The following is a 23,282-nucleotide window of genomic DNA, read 5'->3' as shown; positions in this document are numbered from 1 at the left end:
TAGATTGTGGTGATGGTTTCACAGGTGTATATTTATCTCCAAACTCACCAAGTTGTATACACTAAATACATACAACTTTTTGTATGTCAATCGTACTTCAAAAAAAGTGGTTTAAAAAAAAAAAAACCCAAGTAGGCAGGATAAGTAAACTGTGAAATCTCTACAATGGGACTTGTCTTTGTTGTCTTCCATACATCTAAGCCTAGGAGAACACTGTTTTTATTCAAACAGACTATTTCAACTTACCTATTAGAAAAGATTAAGCCAATGGAACCACACAAAAGGTCAATTAGGCATATTCCATGGTGTTAAGAAAAGGTAATTTGAGATCTCCTTTCCTGAAGGGTAGGGCTATGAAAGTACCATGTCCATGCCATTGAAAGCTTTCCTAGGGCCCTGGCACCTGAGATTGCTCATCCACCCAGACTGTTGTGTAATTTTGTTCCCCACTGATTTCCACTAGTGTTACTGGAGAGAAGAGCAGGAAAAGCACTTTTATTCAAGCACAGTTTCATTCAACCACCTAGTCATTGTAGAATCATGAAATTGTCACAGTTTTGTAACTAATTCTCTGCTACTCTCTGTTTTCCTGCCTCATCTGACAAATATCTCCCCAGTGCCCAGTTTGGTAATACCTGTTAATCCCTAAATGTCAGCAATAGGAGAAACCGTAAAAACCAAAGCATCTGTTGATTACAGCAGTACCCGAGGCAAGTTCAGTTTCAGACTGAGTGCAAATCTTTGCCTTACATTCTCATAAATTGTGTTCTTTATATCTGTGTTCAAAATAGATTGGAAAGCTTAATTTATAGTAGAAATGCAACAGGATTTATGCATGTTAAAGTTTCTTCAGATGGGGAAGAGGACAGGACAAGAATCTGGTTAAATGAATATGGTTAAGAGTTTAAATGTATTCCCACTTAAAAGGCTACATGAATTTCTACTGAACATAGCAATTGGCCATATGGACTTACTTCAATCTCCCAGTATAACAGCAAAGAAAGAAAATACTGTAAATCCGAAAGGACAGGGAGATTAGAAGAGAGCTCAATAGACATAACATTTCAACACCTTTTGGAAAATGGAAAACAAGTGGAAGAATGGTACCTGACTTACAGCAAAAAAAATCTATATGATAAAAGGCACACAGAGATGAAGGCTAAATAAAAGAGCATCAGTTTTCTGCAGAATGCTGTGGAGGCAAAGGACTTGGAGGCACCAGGTTACCTCCCCACCTTCTCCCACCAGGAGACTTGAGGCTTGGAAAAGCAGATCTTACATATGGCATGAAGAACATCAGAAATACAGAAAGTATTTTTTCTCTTAATTTCTTTAAAATATATATGATAGTTCAAATCAGTTTCCCAACTCTTTTTCCTTATTGCCCCTTAAGAGACTATTTGGACATTTTTTTCCTCATCACTATCCTCAATCCATATAATAAAATTTTAACGCCTAAGATATATTGTTTACCTATTTATATGTTGTATATATCTGTGCTTTATGTATAAAAACGAGAAAAATATAGTTTACTCTTTTTGTTTCATATAATGTTCAGAATGACTCAATTTTTAAGGTAAGTTAAATTAAAAAACTAAAAAGCTATTAGCTTGTAACATAACTTTATAATTGCATGATAGCTGCTAAGTGAACTTTAATATAATTTATTTAGTTCTATAAATTATAATATATAATATTAATAGCACATTAGCAACATATGTAATATATAATAAGAGCTTTTGAAAGTATTAATTTTTGAAAAAAGTGATATAAATTAAACTTCGAATTTCCCCAAAATTTTTTTAGTGAACTTAACTTTTTTTACTTGTTATGAGAACATGAAGAGCTACTAGATGCTTATTTAAATATTATTGATTTTTTTAGCACTTGATGGGTTGAATAACTTTTATCGAATTGAATACAATAAAATATAAATAATTCTCATTTAATTCTCAAAGCCCAAATCACACACAAAAACACTGAGGATCAGTGATCCAATGGCAGCCAATAGACACAAGTAGACCACTTGCAATATGCTTTGTGATGAGCAAACAATTGAAGAAATAAGCCATGTACTCACCATAGTCTCTTAGCACTAATCTTGTAAACATTTGTATGTCTTCCTTGAACTTGATGTCAACACTGCTGGTGTGCTACCCAAGAAAACCCAACGAGAGAAATTAAATTCTAAGGAATAAGTTTCTGTTGGGTACAGCTAAGCTTTACAGTGCCATACACTATTGCAATATCTAAGAATTTTTCACCATCCCTTACCAACAATCAATTTTCATTTTCTTGAGGACAATGTCGTCCCTGTAGTGAATACATAGTTTAAAGTACAAATTATAATAGTGTATTATGACATTTACATGAAGACTATAGTGTAAACACCTGGGATGGGGATAAATGCAGCTATATGTCTACTAGTACAGAGAAATATGGAAATTAAAAAACAAAACAAAGCAAAGCAAAAAACAGCTTGTTGGAGAGGAAAAATTTTTTCTCCACCCTTGCTAGTTCTTCTGGCTAGCCTAAGAGCTAAATTGACATGCAACAGATTAACAGGGAAAAATCAAAAAAAGCTTGATAACATGTATACATGGGGGTGACCCAGGAAAACTGAGTAACTCACCAAAATGGCCAAAACCTTCACCTTAAATAACATATTCAGCTAAAGACAAAAGAGGATATTGAGGGTAGTGGTCTGGGACTTCAAAGGGGAAGAAAGCAATTCACATGAAGATGGAAAAACAAATGTTAAAAAAATTTGCTGGGCCAAGTAGAGACAATGGCACCTTGAGTAGGCTCTGATCTCTAGGCCCTGCTGAGTCTACCAGACCAGACCTGTCCCATATTCTTTGTAGATATCACTAGTGATAGCTCTATTCTGGAAACAGCCCCTTAATACAGAAAAATTTAGGCAATTAAATGGACAGGAATAAGAAAAACTTCCTGAATCTTCTGTCTCTTAAAAATAATCAGCCTAAATTAATCCTTATGCCAAAAAGACACATTTTGATGTGGCAAATTTTGCTCACCTACATTCTGACTTCTTTAAGAAGTTTCACAATCCGGAAGCTGAGTTTGTTGCATATTGCTCCATCTCACTGAACCAGTCTATTAGTCCTGACAATTGGTTAGTCCAGTTAAATTCATTTCAGAAGGAGGTAATACAAGTGGGCTCTCAAAGTTAAGCCCACAAGGTACAAGCAATCAGGTATTTAATAAGAGACTTTTCTATGGAGACAAAGCAATAACAAAGGTTAACAGTTGGAGCAAATTATAAACCAATTTCTGAGCATAGGGGGAAGGCAGTCAAGAGGATTTCTAAATGTCAGTGTCAAAGTATCTTTTGCAGTTTGAAATGTCTCTGGCGATGTCACTGGGTGTTGAGGTAAACTTTCTAAGTGGCTTATACAGCAACAGGCATGAAGAGTGTCTAAACATGGGTTATTCTGGTGGCCTCTCTTAAGTTTGTATTAAATTGTTCAGCTTCAGCCTGAAGGGCTTCAGAAAAAGAGTAGCTCTAATTCTCAATGATTCTAAGTCAAAAGTAGGAGAAAAATTGAAAATATAAGTTTGGACAGTTGTACCCAAATATTTAGGAAACTAGGGATCCAGTTCAGTTTACAGGTGGAAAAAACCCGCAAAAAATAAGTAACAGAGCTGGAATTTAACATCCACAAGAGTGTTATGGTTTATAATTTTTTTCTCTCTAAAATCACCTCATTTCTATCAAAGATAGCCAAAATAAGATAATTTGTTTGCAAAGCAAGTTTAGTTTCATTAAACTTGGCCTTATTATTCACATTAAGTCCATCAAGAATAGCAATTGACCATATAGCTCTTTTAAATCACTTGTCTGGAACTTCTCATAAGAAATCTCCAGATTGAATGTTCAATGGCCTCTCGAGGCTAAGAAGCCAAGCCAAATATTTGCCATCAGATTTAGCTTGTAATACCTATGAATTTGGGTGAATTCCTCTCTGAAGATCCTCAAAATATACTGAGGTTCTTGTTCTTGCCAGGAAGTAATCTTTACTCCCTAGTGAGGCTGCTGGGAACCCTGTAAGTAAAGTGCCAGGCTGTTCTTCCAAGGGGCTTTATGGCTTCATAAAGTCAATCTTAGTTCATTAAAACTGTCTGGTCTTCCTGATTCTGTGCACATTCTCAAGTATGACTTTCCAGTCAAAGCTTTGGTAATGTAATCAATGTTTCCAACTGTGTCCTGTTACAAGGAGAATAGGTTCTTAGTGAATTTATGTAAATAACTGTATTGCCATGAAAATAAGAATACTCACTAAGAGTTTCCAAATTCTGGAAGTATCAGATAGGAAGAAAAAGATAAATACTTCCATTCTGCTTACAAATTTTTTTTAGCATTTTTTATTGATTTATAATAATTTTACAATGTTGTGTCAATTCCAGTGTAGAGCACAATTTTTCGGTTATACATGAACATATATATATTCATTGTCACATTTTTTTCTCTGTGAGCTACCATAAGATCTTCTATATATTTCCCTATGCTATACAGTATAATCTTGTTTATCTATTCTACATTTTGAAATCCCAGTCTATCCCTTCCCACCCCTCGCCCCCTTACCAACCACAAGTTTACAAATTTATAATTTACCAAATTGCTGTAAATCATAGTTAGCTTGAGAGGAAAGGTTTCTTTATATCTGGAAAACAAAGATTAAAATGTCAGTAACATTTCAGACAAAAAGTCATAAAACAGTAATCATATTCATTAGTTCTTTCAGTTTTACGTAATTAATTCTTATTGATATTGACCTTTTGTTAGCAGTTTTATGAAACCATCAAGTTTTCCATCAGAGTGCCAAAATTTCTTACCCAGTTCAGTGGTATGATCTGAAGGTTATCAGAAACCTATATTTGTCAAAAAGTCCTTTGTATGAATCTTCTTGGAGATGAAGTGTTTCTGCAGAAGCAACTGAGTAAAACAGTAACTGTCCATAAATGACAAAAGACTTATAATGGCATGGATAAATATCTGATTCATTATAATGCAAATGACAAAGAAATTTGGTTATTTCTGTGTCATGTAATATTTTAAGGTAATAACTAAAATTATAACTGATAAAAATTTTACCAGATTTTTAAGAATTTCCTATAATTTTAAGAGCACTTATATTAATAGCATTTACCCATACAATATAACCTAAGAAAGCTTATCATCACTTATTTGACAACACTTTCCATGTAATTCTACATGCCAAATAAGCCTAGTTAGTTTAGTATTTTTCTGGGACTTTCCAGGGGCCCTCTGAAAAATTTCAAACTTAGCTAGAGGGCCAAAATACTTCATTTAGAATTTGACTGGGATAAGTTTGTCAAAAATACCAGAAGGTTTTAAAACACTAGGATCATAGATCACTGTGAAACAATACTGAGTTACCCACTTAAAGTGACAATAAAAGATTTCAAAATCAAGTACAGAAAGCTATATCAAATTACTTAAAAGGTAAATAAGCTTTTATAAACTGTTCTCAAAAGCAGATTAATAGTTCAAGAAAACTTTTTCCTCTTAACAGAGAGATAAAACCAAATTCCAGTTTTATATCAGCTTACTTTTGATATTAAAATCATTCACTCAATAAATGAATAAAATTTCTTTACTTAGTTAAATTCAATCTAATCTTAGGCAGTCCTGACCACACACAAGACTCCTTTCTCTGAGTTCCTTTTCTATCAACCTTCTTTTTACAACTGGATTTTGTCCCACGTTCTCTCTCTCCCCTCTCTCTATTTGCTCTTCAACACCTCTTTAGGGAAATATTACTTTCTTTTCCCTTAACAAAAATACATTTTCTTTCCTTACACTTTAAAAAAAGTTTCCCTGCATGCAAAGATGTTTTCCTTAGTAATTTTAGTAGTTTTAATTACATATGTTAAGTAGAATTCTTAACTTTTAGGAGCCTTAATTTCTAGTGAAAACTAAGAGGTAAGCAATTGTGAACTGTTTATTATACATGTATTTTTTGATTGACAAATTTATTACTACATTTCATAATTTCTAGAAATACGCATTTCCTCATAGCATAATTTTTTCAATGTGGTACAACATGTTTACTAAAAGACCTAAATATCTTTAGTTTTAAACTAACACAACATTGTAAATCAACTTTACTTCAATTATGTTTAACTATGTAAGTAGATCATTTTAATAAAATAAAGGTATTTTAATAAAATATTAAAACCAAATTTTCAAGAATGCTTATTACATCCTTGGTCTTTTTTTAAACTAGTTTATAAAAAGAACTTTATTCTAATTATACTTAAAACATCAGTAAATCTGTTAAAGAAAAATAAGCATAACAGAATAATTTGAAGTGGCCATGGGAATGGGAATACTGAAACATAATAACAAACAAAATAAAACAAGTTCCACTAGAGAGCAGACAACCCCTAATTCCCTTTTCACCATATATTTGTTGTATTTACTTGGCTAATTGCTAACGTACGCAGGGCCTTAGATTCTCCTTTATATTATTAATATATTAATACTTTACCTGCGTAAAGATGAGGGCTGTGCAAATGGCCATCATGTACACAAAATGGTGCTCAGCATCATTAACCATAAGGAAAATGCAAATCAAAACCACAATGAGATATCACGCCACACTGATTAGAATGACTATTATCAAAAAGACAAGAGATTAAATGTTGGCAAAGATGTGGAGAAAGGGCACCCTTGTGCACTGTTGGTACAGCCATTATAGGAAACAGTATAGAGTTTCCTTAAAAAATTGAAAATGGAACTTACCATACGATTCAGCAATTCCATGTCTGCATATATATCGAAAGAAAATGAAAACAGGATATCAAAAGATATTTATACTCCCATGTTCATTGCAGCATTAGTCAAAATAGACAAGATAGGGAAACAACCTGTGTCCATCCATGGATGAATGGACAAAGATGGTGTGGTGTAAATATAACGGAATGTTACCTAGCCATGAGCAAGAAGGAATTCCTGTCATTTGCATACATAGGTGAACCCTGCAGGAAGGCATTATGCAAATGAAGTAAATCAGGCAGAGAAAATGTAATTCAAAACCACAATGAGATATCACCCCACTATAAATACTGCATACAATCTCTTATATGTGAAATCTTTAAAGAAAAAAGTCAAACTATTAGAAACAGTAGAAAAGTGGTTGCTAAGGACTGAGGAGTGGATGGGGGATTTAGGAAGAGGTCAGTAAAAGGGTATGAACTTTCTGCTATAAGATGAATAAGATCTGAGGATGTAGTATAAAACGTGGTGACTATAGTTGATAACACTGTATAATTATAATTGAAATTTGCTAAGAGAGCAGAACTTAAATGTTCTCACGAAAAAGTAAAGAAATACACGAGGTGTTGTTGGATGTGTTAATTAGCTAGATGGTGGGAATCTTTTTTTTTCTGAGTTCAGTGCTGACCATTCACAGAGATAGTGAAGATAGCAATGGTCTTTGGACTCTTTTATTATTATTATTATTAAAGTATAGTTATTTACAATATTGTGTTAGTTTCAGGTATGCAGCAAACTGATTCAACTATATAAATTTTTCAGATTATTTTCCCTTGAAGGTTACTACAAGACATTGAATAGGTTCTCTGTTACACAGTAAATCCTTGTTGCTCATCTATTTTTTGTGTAGTAGTTTCTATTGATCCCAAACTCCTAATTTATCCCTCCCCCCATTTCCCCTTTGGTAACTATAAGTTTGTTTTCTATCTCCTTGAGTCTGTTTCTGTTTTGTAAATAAGTTCATTTGTATCAATTTTTTTGATTCCACATATAAGTGATATCATGTAATATTTGTCTTTCTCTACCTGACTAACTTCACTTAGTATGATATTCTTTAAGTCCATCCATATTGCTGCAAATGGCAATATTTTATTCTTTTTTATAGCTTGGTATTATTCCATCGTGTATATATACACCACATCTTCTTAAACCAATCATCTGTTGATGGACACTTCAGTTGTTTCCATGTCTTGGCTATTGTAAATAGTGCTGCTATAAACATTGGGGTGTATGTGCAGTGGGAATTCTTTTAAAATGTGTACTTATATCATCAAATCACCACGATGTGCACTTAAAATATCTTAAAATTTTATTTGCCAATTATACCTCAATAAAGTTAGGGGAAAAAAAGATTTCAGCATCCTTTCTAGCTAGAAGAAACCTCCACTCTTTATCTGTCTCCCTCCATTCTACTTACTAAATCCTTACTTATCTAATACATCTTGATGCAAATGTTTGTCCTCCATCCTTTCCTGACCTCCAAATCTAAATTCCATATCCTTTATACTTTCTCATAGTACCATATTATTTTATGACACTTATCATATTTTATTATATACTTTTAAAGTTATTACTTAAAAATTATCTAATTTATTATACACTTTTAATTTTTTCAATATTGATTTTGCCTAGTACTGTAAGTAAGCTCATGAGGGCAATATTTGTTTTATTCACAGTTATATTCAGGGTTTAACCCATTCCCTAATACATAGGAGGCACTCCAAGAAAATTTCCACAATAAACCTGGAAAACAGGTTTTTTTAAATACTTTCAAATGGAGGATGAGTTGGGAAATAATTTGAATTCATTATCAATGCTCTTAAGATCAAATTTTGATAGATTGGTAAGAAAAGGTAGCTTTTTATCAGATCATAAAAAGAGTAAACACAACTAAACAATGTCTCACTTTTGCAAGTATTTGAAAAAACATCAAGAAATCAAGAAACTTTGTTTCCTTGTATCACACACTATCTCATGTCAACAGAAGTTGAGTTTTCTTGTCACCATAAGACTATCTCTTGTCATCATTTATAAAAAAAATACAACAATTCATCAGAGTTCACTCATTTTAAGACATGACCTCCTGTAGTATAAACCCTGACAGGTGTGAAGGTTTGGGAGTTTTTCCATTTTTGTTTTTTTGTAATGCAGGTGCCTGACTTAAGCTTTGATTGCCAAGGTATCCAGGAAGTCTATCTTCAAAGAAGTCTATCTCAAATAAACACACTGCCAGTCACATGACTAGATAAAACGCCAGGCCACCTACCCAACTGAGGTTCCTTTGTTTTAAGTCACAATTTTTCTCTTCCCAAGCTTTAAAATCTCACTTTTATGGTTTAAATTCACCAATAAAGATTGAGCCCGTGAAACCATAGGCCCCACCCTTGACCCCAATAAAGGAAGAACCCCAAGAGCTTGCTCACTCTCTCTATCCAAGACCTCATTGTGTGGCCCCAGGTGTGCTGCGTGATTCCCAGTTTCTGTAAGTAACGAACCTTTATTTTTTCAAAGTTTCCTGTTGGTTATAGCTGTAGGGCATCTTGCAGTCATAATAAGAACCACAAGGCTGGTCCAGCCACAACACTTGGTAGCCGATGGGCTCAGACCTACACATAACATCTCCCCAAACACTTTAAGTCGTTCAATTCATTCTTTCATTTTCCTCTCTGCTTTGCACACAGACCTAATAATATGTAGAAGGGCCATCAGGAACTGCTGGGGTAAAAACGCTGTATATGTCCTGTTAATGGCTTTTCAGGGGTCCAAGCATTTGACTAAAACAACTTTCCCCTTAAAGCTCTTGAAGAAAAATGACATTTATTTGTATGATGCAAGTTGTTTACATTTAGCCAACACAACATTCCTTCCTTTGCCTTGCAGCCTCAAACTTAACCGAGACCCCAGTGATCTTTTACATGGACATCTTTCTTTCTTTGTTCCGTACTTCAGATGATGCCTTATGCCCAGAGGATCACATTGCAGCTACTATTAGCTTTTCAGTAGTTTTCCACAGTCTCGGTATTCAGATAAAAATTTTCCCTCAAAGCACTTCGTTAGAACTATCTCAAGGACCATGTATCTTTCCCCACAGCTTTTATTGCCTCAGTCATTAGCTACTCACAACCCCGAAGATAAACAGTATTCAATGCAGCCGGCTCAGCTCTCTCAGCAACCGTATCTGAACTTTGGATGGCCTTTCTCTCTCAGCCTCTTCCCTTCTGTCTCATAGATTGATCCTAGATGGCTCCATCTCAAGGAAGCTATCCCGATTTGGAAGAACAATTTGTAGCTTTCTCTTTCCACACTACCCTAGGAAATAGAATAAATCATTTTTAGGAAATATTTAACTAACTTATTAATTTCTACAGTTGCTGGTGGTTGTATATAACTCATAGGAAGCAAGCATTATGCACCATTGACTTAACTGTGGGCAGGCTCAGTGCTGACATCAGCCAGGATACGTGATGTGGATGAACTGGACAGGGTTCACTCTGATTGCACAGTGCCGTATCAGACAATTGTCTGAACATCTCTTTTGAAATTGTTTGCAATTGCAATTGTTTGAAAAATAAACAAAATTTATCATAGTTAAGGATCATATGTTTGCAAGTAACGAAACTATATGCAAAATATCATAAACAAAAAATATATATAACTTTTTGAAAGGAAGAGGGTACCTTATGGCATTCATGGTCAGGAGGTGCAGCTAGGCCTCATGAGGGACATTTGCCCTCTCTGAGCACACTTCTTCAAGTCCCAACTTCATTCTTCCTCTCTGCAGTGAGGCATTCTTTGCTTCTCTTTGCACATGACTTTAGTAAGCTTCCCACTATGTCTAACTAGAGTCTCGGAGTCCCAATCCCCAAACTTGACACATGAAATCTAATTGATTCCTGCCCAATACTGGCCCATCAGCCTTGTCCAAGAAGCAGACTCATGAGACCTGCAGCCAGCACAGCAGATCCCAGAAGATTTGTTTTTTTTGAGATGAGAATGGACAGATTTTCTCCCAGAAAGCATAGGAGCAGAAGCAAATAGAGGCAGAGAGAGTGACCTACATTTTTTGAAAATACCATATTTTAATAAATATTGACTAAGTGTTTCTAAAAAGCTATATAATTTGTATATTTATTTTGTTTGTATTCTCTCTCCTCCAATTGCCAATTTTATGAAGGCAGGATATTTTTTTCTGTTTTGTTCACTGTTCAAGTGCCTAGAATAGTGCCTTGCAGTAAATTGTTGCTGAATGAATGAATAAAAGGCTTTGGATAATGATAATGGTGGTGATTATAGTGAGTGTAACCTAGAAACAAGAGAATAAGTGAATGTATGTACAAGGGAGAGTATGATTTCTGTGATAGGTTTCTTATAATTTTCAGTACTCCTCACATTCATTTTTTTCTAACCCACTATTATTTTTTATCAACTAAAGTTTTTGAAAGAACTAACCAAATTTAGTCATCTTTTTATTTTTAAGTTTCAACATAATGTCTGGTGTATAATGGGTACTCAGTGAATATTTATGGATTGATTAGAATAAGTGAATAGGTATTTATTACTCATATGACATTTTGAAAAGTGTTTTGCAAGCCATAATATGAGATTGTTATTTTCATCATAGTGGAGTTTTAGGAAAATGCTGTAGATTGAATGTTTGTGTCCCTATTGAAACCTAATCCCCAATGTGATGGTGTTTGGAGGTGGGGCCTTTGGGAGGTGATTGGGTTACAGGATTAGAGCCATCATGAATGAGGTTAGTGCCTTTACATAGGATCTCAGACGGCAATCTTGCTCCTTCCACTCTGTGAGGGTACAGGGAGAAGACCTGCCACCTATGAACCAGGAAGTGGGCTCTCATCAGACACCCAATCTGCTGGCACCTTGATTTTGTATTTCCCAGCCTCCGGAATTGTGAGGAATAAATTTCTGTTGTTGATAAGCCACCCAGCCTCCAACATTTTTGTTTCAATAGCCCAAACTGAGTAAGACAGGAAATTACCTTGGTAACAGTGGCTAAGATGCATGGGTACAACTAGAGGTCAAGAAGCAAACTAGGAAGCTGACCCAAGAGTTTAGACAAGCCTTCCTTGATCTTAAGCAGCTTTTTTGTTGCGTTTTTCCAGAAGGTGTATTGAAAACTTATCTAGGTTTCTCTATAATCCTAGAAGAGGCGAAAACTTGGTTTTTGAGGTTTGCCTTGTTTTATCTTAAAATAGATACCTAGTATATACATGTCTATATGTTAACCCAATTTTAGATTAGGAGTCTAACTAGCATTTCATTTTTGTTTTTATTCCAAAGAATCACCAAAGGGTTTATTCAATTCAATACCATCACTATGCATTGATCAGTAATTCAACAAGTACATAAATAAAAGCAACTCTTCGAGAACTTTGCTGCAGGAAAGATCGTTGCTTCTTACGTCAAAAGAATGAGAATACACATAGTGAATTTTATCTAAGGACATATATGTAAAGGCATAATGTAGAATTCAGGAATTTTCTTGCAAATTCATCTTGTATAGACAACTTAATTCAATTAACATTTAACTTCCGTGTTAATCAATTATAAAGGTGAATATTATTCAGGTCCTGTCATTAGGGAACTTTGAATACATTAAATGGAGTAAGAGTGAGTGGAAGATAATACAACATACAAATAATACCTGGCAATATCAGGTGAGTCCTATATAAAAGTTAAAAAAAAATACTATGTAAGCTTAAAGGATGAAGGAATCATATAGTATCTGATCTTAAGGGTGAAAGTGTTTATAAAATATAGAGAAGTTTAAGGAAGAAATACATTTGAAATGGCTCTAGAAGAACAGATACACAGTACACTAATACTTCAGATTTTGAAATTGAGGAATAAAAATTTCAAGAAAGAAATACAATGGCAGGAGAAAATGTAGCCCATTTTGAGGAACATCAAGTTATCAATTTAGCTGGACAATGGAGTATACAAAGGGAAGGAGAGAAAATAAGTCTACAGAAGTAATGTAAGATCAAATTGCTCAGGGCTTTAAAAATTGGGTATTAGGATTCTGTTCCTAATTCATGGGTCTTCCAAAAAGAGCAACATTGAGGTTTTAAATAGCTTTGTGCCACTGGGAGGTGAGCTCTAGAATGACTAGCCTGGCAGAATAGTTCACAAAGAATTACAGGAAGAGTCCTAAGGCTCAGAGACCAGTTAAGCCACAATCCTCTAGGTGTGTGTTCATTAGGGCTAGAGGTGGAGCTATAGCTATAGATATGGTGAGCAGGTGGAAAAGATGGAACATGCATAGACAAGAGACACTTCAGAGGTAACAGCTACAGGATTTAGTATCCAGTAGACTAGAGGAAGTGGGGAAAAGAGGGTGTCATCATTGTGATACGATGTTCTATTTGGATACTATTAGTGAACATTAGAATGCAGAGATCAGCGGACTAGGAAGCCGTCAACACAAAGGAGCTAGATAACGCCATGGAAGATAAAATATCTTATGGAAGAAAAGAGGGCAAAGGTTAGAATTCCAGGTGGGAGTAAGAAAAGAATTATAAAGAAAGGAAGAGAAGGATTTCCTGAGAAAAAGATGCATTGTACCATGTTCAGGAAGCCAATAAAGGATTGAGAAGTAGTCATTCAATTTGGCAATAGAAAGTCATTGAGAGACTAGTTCTTGTAGGCTGGCTATATTAATAACCCAGATTGCAAAGAGTGAAGTTAATGTGGAGTAGATGGTAAGAAATTAAATGTAATGAATTTAGACTATCCTAATAATTTTAGTAGCAAAGGAAAAGAGGAAAAGTGCTTGGTAGCCTAAGGTCCAAAGCAAACTTCTATTTTTTCTATTTGAGACTTTTGATCTATGATTCTCCAAGTGAAATAATTTAATATGCAATTTCACTTTATCTACTCACACACTGACTGACAAAGTACACTCTAAAGGGGTTGTGAAAGGGACAGGGTCAGTAATCTTGGCTCTAATGAGAAATTATAGTATTTTTGCTATAATGATTAGTTGGCATGTGAATGCTTAGCATATGAAAAAGCCTTCAGACAGCAGCTTCCACTATTCATTATCTTATGTCGGGGTTATTTTCTTTGCAGAAAATACCATTTGGCTGTGAATCTATCATCATTAGGAGAGGAGTAAAGATTTTTAACATAATACATATTCTCCTTCTGGACTATTGCTCCTTCTGATCATTGCTCCATCTTAACTTTCCATGTCCAGGCTCTAATTTCCTCCCACACCCTCAGTGCCTTTACAATTAAAGCTGTTTCTACTGGTCAGTCTACGTTTAAGCTCACCAGCAAATTTCTACACTATGAAAATAGGGAGCATTTTGTGTGAAAGGCATTCCATGTCACCAGCCAATACTTTAGAAAGCCTGCAGTTGCTTCAATAGCTCAGCTGGCAAACTTCATAGTATGCTTTGTTTCTCAGCAGCATGCATCTAAGTATTGTTTAGAGGGCATTCAGATTCTCCCACAGAGACAGATCTAAACATAATTGTACACAAGCATTCAGTTCCTAGCTCTGGAACAATCACCCATTCATCAGATCCAAGTAAGACCACTTCTGCTTCCCAAAGCCAACCGGGTACTGTGGCTGTATTGATCAGATCAGGTATATTTTGTGTTGCAGAGTTCAGAAAACTTTTAAAGTAAGGGATCACATAGTCAATTGTTTGTGCTTTATAGGATAGGTAGTGTCCGATGCAATGACTCAGTCCTACTGTTGTACTGCAAAAGCAGCTACAGACAATGACTAACTGTGTGACTTTATTCCCATAAGACTCTAATTACAATATAGGCATCAGGCTAGATTTGCTTCCCTGGCTGTAGTTTGCCAATCTCTGCTCGAGAATGGACCCTGAGTGTAATATGTCATTTAACCACCCATGAGCATGAGGACCCAAGATGGGGAATCCAAATACATCATAGAAAAGATGCAAGATTCTCAGCTGATGCCAGGTCAGTTCTAGTACTTGGGTTACAGACATTTGCGTTCCATCTCAGGAATTCCTCTATACCACCTTCAACTCTATCCACCTGTGTTTTTCCTGTGCCGTGACACACAGCTTTCTCACTTCTCTGTCCTTCTCAGAGCCCACATTAATTAACAACCCCATTTAGTTTCATCCTGTTGGCTCCTGACTCTCACCTCTCTGAGTCTGACTTTTTAGCATTTTCCCTTAACTCCTAACCCCATGACCTTAGGAAAAATGTATTTAATTTTAGGGCTTCAAAGAACCATCTAGAAAAAGAAGTACACACATTTAAATGATACATTTTCTTGCCCAGTCATAAGATATTTTCCCTCTTGTTTGTTGTCTCAGATACTCCTGGGTGAAACTGCTATACCACCGCAAAGTGTCTTCAACACTGGTCTGTAGGACACCACTCTTCTTTCCTTCTCAGCCTAAACTTTGAACCTTTGAAGTCTCAATACAGTGTAGGAGAAAGAAGGCAGGTCTATATTCTGGATCTGACTTGCTTTGGTCTTCGGCAAGTCACTACTAAGCCTGTTAAAGCAAGTTATCTTGGAGTAACTGACTCCCTGCTGTGCTTCTAAGAATCTTTAGACCCACCGAGATAATCACTCTCTACCACTTGGTGAAAGTTTAAGTTTTCCAAAGAATATTTGTTTTAACTGTTTTCCATATTGAGGATTTAATTAGTATTTTTTAAAGCATTTTCTACCATTTTGGGGAAAAGTTTGAAAAACATTTCTTTTACACATAAGGAAAGAGTTTCAATGAAGTAAGGTGACCTGTTGACAATCACGTAGCTGGTTATTGCAGAGCTGAGAGTGAGATACGTCCCTACATTCTCAATCCTTAGTTCTCTTTTTTTTTTTTTCTGTCTTCTATTGCACCATTATGTTTCGCTTCACCTTAGCATAATATCCATATTAGCCAATCTCAAGCTATATTGTGAACCTTTCATAGAATCGTAATTGTCACTAGATGTAAAGAGCCCACTTGACCATTACTGTTTTAAATCTTTCCAGGTTAAATATTTTATTTGGCTTTGCTGGGATATAGAAATAATTGTTTCTGTAATAAACTTGTATCCAGCAATCTTACTAAACCCATTTGTTAATTTGAATATGTATCTGTGGATCCTTTTGGATTCTCTACATACACAATCATTTTGTCTGTGAGTAATACCATTGTCTTTACTTTCTTTTTAGTGGCATACTTTTTTTTTCCTTTCCTTATTGTACTGGATAAGATCTCCAGTATGGTAATGCATAAAAGTGGTGATAATAGACATCTTATCTCTTTTCTGGCATTATGAAGAAAAGGTTCAATGTTTTTCCAGTAACTATGATATTAGCTACAAGTTTTTTGTAGACACTTTTTGTCAGCTTAAGAAAGTTATCCTCTGTTCTTAATTGGATGAAAGTTTTATTGTAAGTGTTGAGTGTTAATAAATGCTCTTCTGCATCTATTAAATGATACACTTTGGGGTTTTGTTTCACTTACTTTATTCTACTTCCAACCATTTTTTGTATATATTTTTTTTATTGAACTACAGTCAGTTTATAATGTTGTGTCAATTTCTGGTGTACAGCATAATGCTTCAGTCATACATGAGCATACATATATTCATTTTCATATTCTTTTTCACTGTAAGTTACTTTAAGATATTGAATAAAGTTCACTGTGCTATACAGTATGATACCTTATACCATTTATAAACATGCAGTATAACTGTAGAGAACTAAAGAAGATTTCTAAAATATGAAACTATAGGATTAACTGAAGAAAATTTAGGAATGCATCTGTGACTTCAGATTTCTTAAACAAAAGTATTTCTTAAGCAAGAGAAAAACTATCCAGAGCAAAAATTAGCAAGCAAAAATAGACAAATATATTACTTTAAAATTAAGATTCTCTCTTCTATCAAAGACATCATGGATAAAACTAACACATAGGTGACAGACTGACATAAGAGGTCTGCAAAATCCAAACCTTACAAGACATTAATACCTAGAATGTATGGGGTACACCTAAAAATCAGGCAACAGAAGTAAAGAAGCACAATAGAAAAATAATCAGAGAATATGAATTGTTAATTTACAGATAGAAAACCAGAATGTCTGGTGAGAATGGGATGCTGAATTCACTATTGGTCAGACATGCTACTTAAACAACCCTGAGATACCAATTTACAGGCACCAGAGGTAATACCAGTAGGTTGGATGACAAAAAATGCTAGTAAGACGTCCTCATAAACTGCTGGTAAGAGTGTAAACTTGTATGGTTTTCTGAAGAGCAAGCTGGAAGTCTTTAGGAATTTTCTCACAGATTCACAAGGAAAGAGTACATTGTGCTTATAATTGCAGGGAGTTAAAGGCAACAAAAGCACATGCTAAGAGAGTAGATAAATAAGATGTAGTTGATTCAATGAATGCTTATGCTCCAGAAGATTTACACTGAATAAGGCTTCAAAGCATAATTTTGAATGAAGAAAGAAAGAAATCAAATAAAACTTTTAGCAAAATACCATTTATGTAAATTACAAAAATACACATGGAAAACGAGACTTTGTATTGTTAGACTATAAACATATATATCTAAATAACCATATGTCAGAACAAACATGAAATACATTATTAGCATATGCAATTAATCTGGGAAAAGAAATGAAACAAGATCTTTGAGGAAAACAGTGAAATAAAAGAAGATCTTGCACAGACCAATGACGACATGGTTTTATAAACTAGTATATAATCAATTCTGTGCGTATAAATCTTTTAAAACTATGTAATGTCACTCACAAAATTATATGTGTATGTTATATATATATATATATATATATATATGTATACATCATACACACATTCTTTTGCATGTGTATACTTACACAGAGAGACACATACACATATATATTACATGGCTGGAAGTAGTTATTCTAAGTATTAATAGTGGTTTTGTCTGTTTATGAAAAATGATTTTAATTTTTCTCTTAATATTTTTCCACATTTTCTAAATCTTTCTCAATAAATATTATATAATCAGAAAAATTAATACCTATACATATTTTAATTAAATGGGCAAAGTCCTAAAGAGAAAGGCAATTTTAAGCAACTTATTCTAAAAGTTTTTAAAAATGGAATCAGATTTCTTTTCTCGGCAGTAGCAATATCTATTACAATATTCCTTGAATGGGAAAATCATTGAAAACTCAGGATTCTGTGGATTAGCTCACTCTTAGAGTTGCAGGGTTACTGCTGATGGAAGCAATCATTTGCAAAGTCCAGAGTTTGCATGGAATGTTTATTTTGACAACACTCTAAGTGACGTTAGCTAGATCTCTAGGATATAACCTTGTTTTAGCTAGCAAAGGGGAAAAAAAGATTTGTTTGGATTATCATATAAACCCTTTTCATTATGAGTACCTATTGTATCCTTAGCCATTTGCAGATTAGTTCCCTGGGTACCACAAACTCTTTTTAAAGGTGAGTGACATCATAATTTCATTTGTAATCTTAACATTTCAAAATCATGGATCATGTTTCCAGCAAACTTACCCTTTCTTGCATAAAAACACGTAACTCAGATTACAGTCACTTGTCTTTCTTTTAAAATAAGATATAACTATTTTGCTTAAATCTCAAAAGAACAGAAAGATTCATATTTCTTAGAGAACTGTCCTTTCAGAGAGATGCCTTGGTGAGATCAAGTTTTTCTGTAAGCTAAACTGCAGTTAAAAATAAAGCAAACATAACCTTTAACCAAAGACTAGTCATGTGCCTGGTCTTCCCAGCCTGCCCTACCAGCGGTAAACATACTTTCTTGAGCTTCTGGGGCATGCACAGAAGGGAAAAAAAGAAATGAGAGATTCAAGACATTTACAAGAAGATGGACAAGAAGAACCTGCAGTCGGAGGCAAACTAGAGCATCCTCTGAACCTATCGGGTAAGATGCACTGAACTGTTTTAGGGACAAATCATTCATGTGGGTCAACGACTTGGGACAGTAACAGGTCAGAATAAAATGGATTTCGCTCTACACTAGAATTCTCCAAATGCTCACAAAGCTATTTTCAATGGTTCAATGAGATCACTAATTTTTAGAGTTCAAGAGGGGATGGCAATTATGAGAAAATTGCAGAATTGCTGCTCTTCTACTGTGTGACTGCAGTGGAAGATTTTTCATAACTATCTTCCTCTATTCACAGAACGTTCTTTTTGTTCCAAGTTTATATGAAAATTGTATGGTAATGTGTAAAATGCCCATGTGATTTTAGATATCTCACAAATGCCTAGAGCTGTTGAAAATTAGTGAGGAACCATTTGATATTATATGCTGGGCTATGATAATAAAAAACTTGGGAAATAATTATCTTTATTTGAATGAAAATTATCCTTTTAACATACAACGATTTTTCCTTATAACAATTAAATGTTATAAAAGGAGACACTGCCAATTAGCTCTTTTATTAGCATTTCCTCAAATAAGAAGTTTGGTATTACCATCTTAATTTATAGTATTTTCCAAATTGTCTCAGAAGAGCATAGCCAAAGAAAAGATCAGAATATTTTATAAGAGTTCTATTCTTGCAGTTTTTTGATGATAATTGGAATAAAATCCACTTATATTTTTCAAGCTTTTGGAAGTTAAAACAGAGAGTGTCTGCTGAAACTTGAGAACTGATCATGTCTTGTAATATAACTTCTCCCAATCATTTACATGCTGATTCCACAAAATACTTCAAGATTTTGTTTTCTCAGAACAATTGAATTATTCTGAAAGATATCTAGCTCTTCAAAATTTAATAAGAAAAAACAAATAAATAGCAACAAAACCCCTCTGTTTAGTTTTCCTTGCTGAAGTAGCTCTTGTTTGAGAAGATCCCAGTTTGGCGGTGAGGGGTCGGAGGGGTGGTCTGTCTAGTGATTAAGTGGGAAACTTCACAGTGTTTGGGAGCCTCAGCTCCCAGTGGCACTGAAGCCAGTGAAAAAACCCGTCTGGGCTCGGGTCTGATGCTCAGGACTCACACTATGTATTTGATCGGATCACTCTTGTCCCAATGTCCATGATTCTGTGCTGCTGAAGATAACCAGGAAAGGTGAGTTACGTACAGTGAACTAAAATCAATAGGCAAGTAATGTGGATTTTTTATGGAGCCTCTCTTTTTCATGATTGAAATAGCCTAGGGCTGTAGTAGCTTTTCGACGAGTTGGATTACAAAAAGCTTGAATAAAATTGTGAGAAGCATCTTTAGTTTCTGTCTACCTTCCCCAGACAGTGATAATGGATTCTATTTCTTTTTATCTCACTCAGTGCTATGCAGCACACAATGGATACTCAAATCCGTGTCAATTCCATTTTAAATTGAAGGACATATTCAGCCACATGTCAATAGATTTGGTTGCTTTTATTCTAAATTTTTTCTCTAAGCTTGTAGAAGAGTTTAAAAATGTTTATTTATTATGAAGAAATCCTCTAATTTCTGAGCATACTGGAGAAACAATTCTTGTATCTGATCTCAAACTCTTGGCTTGAATGAAGTTTTATAAAACGATTAACCTCTTTTTTTTTTTTAATTGAAGTACCCTTTCATCCAAATAAAATACATGAAGTAACCACATTAAAATATAATTTAAAAACTCACGCTCTGAGACATTTGAGGGAGCCATATTTCAGTAGGGCAATTTGGCAAATCCTATCAATATTTTAAAATTCATATCACTTGAGCCAGTCTACTGCTAGGAATATATTTGCTGGTCCCATGGATATACTACAAAATTACGCTAGGATATTATTATATCTTTTTATTATATATTACTATTATTGTATCTTATTGTGCCCAAAGATATTTATTGCAGTGTGTGTACACTGAATGTCTACAATTAGAATGTATTCTAATTCATTATAATACAGTATATTCATTCTGTATAATACATTCAGTATAATACATTCATATGGTGAAATTCAGTATAATACATTCATATGGTATAAAACTATGCAGTCATTAAGAAGAGTGAAGTAGATATATATCTAGTAATATGGAACTATTTTTAAAGTATACTGTGAAGTGAAAAAAAACAAAGTACAAAGTAGTATACATCACATATCCTCTTTTTTGCATATATATTTAAAGAACATTTGTACATGTGTACGTGTAAGGTGATGTATGGAAGAATTTTTCCTCCATTTGCTACCTACAAAAAGAGAAAACTGATCATGTGCAGGGAAACTTTCCGGCTACAGGTAGAAGAGAACTTGGACCTTATATTTTTCTTTCTGTTCTGTTTAAATTTTTCAAGTATAGGTGTGTATTATTTGTATTTTCTGAGTATCAGCAGAAATTTTCCAGTTGATCATATAATAAACCATCTTAATTTTCTCCTTCATACATTGTTATATATTTTAGAACACAATGTTATCAAATAAATAAGAAGCAGACTAACTAAATATATTACAAGTGTTCTAAAAACAAATCTGAATCTTAAGAGAGGTAGTTTTTCATCTCAATCAACTATTACAACAAACTAGAAATAAGCAAGTTATGCTATAAACTATCACTCTTGCTAAAACAATGAATGACAACTGAACAGGCAAGTTCATTTCTAGTCTACGAAATATCCTTAATCTGACAAATTTTTTAAGAATAATGTTACGGAAGTGGCTGTAATTATGGACGTAAATTACATTATTCTTATTTCATCAAAACTCATTTCTAAACTGTTTCCTGCACTCAATTCTATAACATTTGTTTATTATATGCTATGCTTGCCCTTATTCTTCTATATGCTGAAATGAACAAAACAGACAAAAAAGATCAGCTGTGGCAGTGTTTACATTCTAGTGAAGAAGGAGAAAGGGAAGAGGAGGTACATTTATTTAAATTATATAATAATGTATATATTAGAAAGGTATGCATAACAGGGAAAATAAAGCAGTGAGGGGGAATAGGAAACACTGATGGGAAATTGAAATTTCAAAAAAGATGGTCAGGGATCTGATTTTATTTGTAAGATAAAAGGTAACTAAAGCCATGTTTCTAAATAATTTTGAACATAAATAGCCTTATTTAACTTCAAAAATATTTTCAATTTTATCATGATTCTTGCTATAATTTGAGGAATCCCTAATTTTGAAAAATTAATGACCAACAGCTACAATCAAATTTGTAACACTCAAGTGTTTTTACTATTTTAAAAAGCTAGTATTTGTTGAGTGATGATTCTATGCCAAAGATTGTTCTAAGCACTTTAAATGAATCTTCTTCTGACTGAATCCTAACAAAAATTTATGGAGAGGGTAAAAGTATTATTCCTATTTTATGGATAAGAAAACAGACACAGAGAAAGTAGGTGAATGGCTTTCTATTTCTTTGAATGGAAGTTACTATAGTAATTACAGCAGCATTTTCTGTGTGTATTAATCAGGTTGCATGTTTTGTTAGAGATACAAAAATCAAAATGGCAATATGGTTTGGGGATATATTCCATTCAGTAACTCAGATTCTCAAGTTTCCACAGCCTGTGGGGAATCACCGGCCAAAATTTTCTCCAGCATTCAGCCACATCTGCATGAACCCTCTTGCGGTCTAGGAGGTTACTAGAAATTCAGTGAAGGATGCGCCTCATCCAGGGATGAGGAGGCCTGGGCTATCACTTGTCATGTAGCCTCAACATCATTGCACCTGCTTAAGCCTCAATCTCATCATTCATAAAGTGAGAAAACTTAACCTGGAGGTTTCAAAGATCCAGTCCAGCTCTAACTTCCACGACTCTAAAAGTAGAGATAGTGGTATAATGAACTCTCTCTTTAGCAAATTTCCAAGATGCCAGAAAACTAAAAAGAATTTCAGAAAGAAAGATTCCAAACTCTTTCCCCAGTCGCAGAAAAGTACGAAAAAACTGAAAGTCATACTAGGTAATACTTGAGGGTACTTCTCGCACAAAATAAGCAGTTGTTTTGAAAAGTATAAGATTGTATAAAAATTTCCATTGTGGAAAATAATGAGATATTACATACTTTGTCCTGTAGCCTATCACTAACGGTTCAGAAAAACTTACTAGTACTGGGGATTCTAACTATGGGAATGTCTAACCTAAAAATCTTTAGAAATCAAATTTGTATTCATAAGCATGTGAATTTATACGTGTTACCTTGCCTTAAGGAAGGCAGGGAGATGCAGATGTTTTCTAAGACCATATTTGTGCCTGTAACTGAGAATGACTTGAAAGGTTTTACCCCACAAATGTTTGATATGTAGTATATCATTTCTTTTCAGGGTCTGGAGGTTCTCAAGGAATGGCCAGACACTCCATCTTATATTTTATCCTGCTGAGTGCTCTGATTGACAAGAGCCAAGCCTGTTTCTGTGACCATTACCCATGGACTCAATGGTCCAGCTGCTCAAAAACCTGCAATTCTGGAACCCAAACCAGACAGAGGTGGGTGTGGACTATGTAGCTTTTCTTTGCACCCTGGGAAACCTCAAG

General features: G+C 34.4%; 1 protein-coding gene across 1 annotated transcript in view; it reads left to right on the top strand.

The window, feature by feature from the left end:
* Window positions 1–18,579: 18,579 nt before the first annotated feature.
* The window catches only part of C6 (complement C6), a 57,992-nt gene continuing 53,289 nt past the window's right edge, over window positions 18,580–23,282 (top strand). Inside the window, exons 1-2 of the mRNA XM_006193053.3 lie at window positions 18,580–18,741; window positions 23,072–23,234. Of these exons, the coding sequence (XP_006193115.2) occupies window positions 18,657–18,741; window positions 23,072–23,234 (248 nt within the window). The 5' untranslated portion in view covers window positions 18,580–18,656. The remainder of the gene's footprint in view (window positions 18,742–23,071; window positions 23,235–23,282) is intronic.

The sequence above is a fragment of the Camelus ferus genome, chromosome 3 (assembly GCF_009834535.1).
Source record: "Camelus ferus isolate YT-003-E chromosome 3, BCGSAC_Cfer_1.0, whole genome shotgun sequence".
NCBI lineage: Eukaryota > Metazoa > Chordata > Mammalia > Artiodactyla > Camelidae > Camelus > Camelus ferus.
This window is presented reverse-complemented; position numbering and strand designations above follow the sequence as displayed.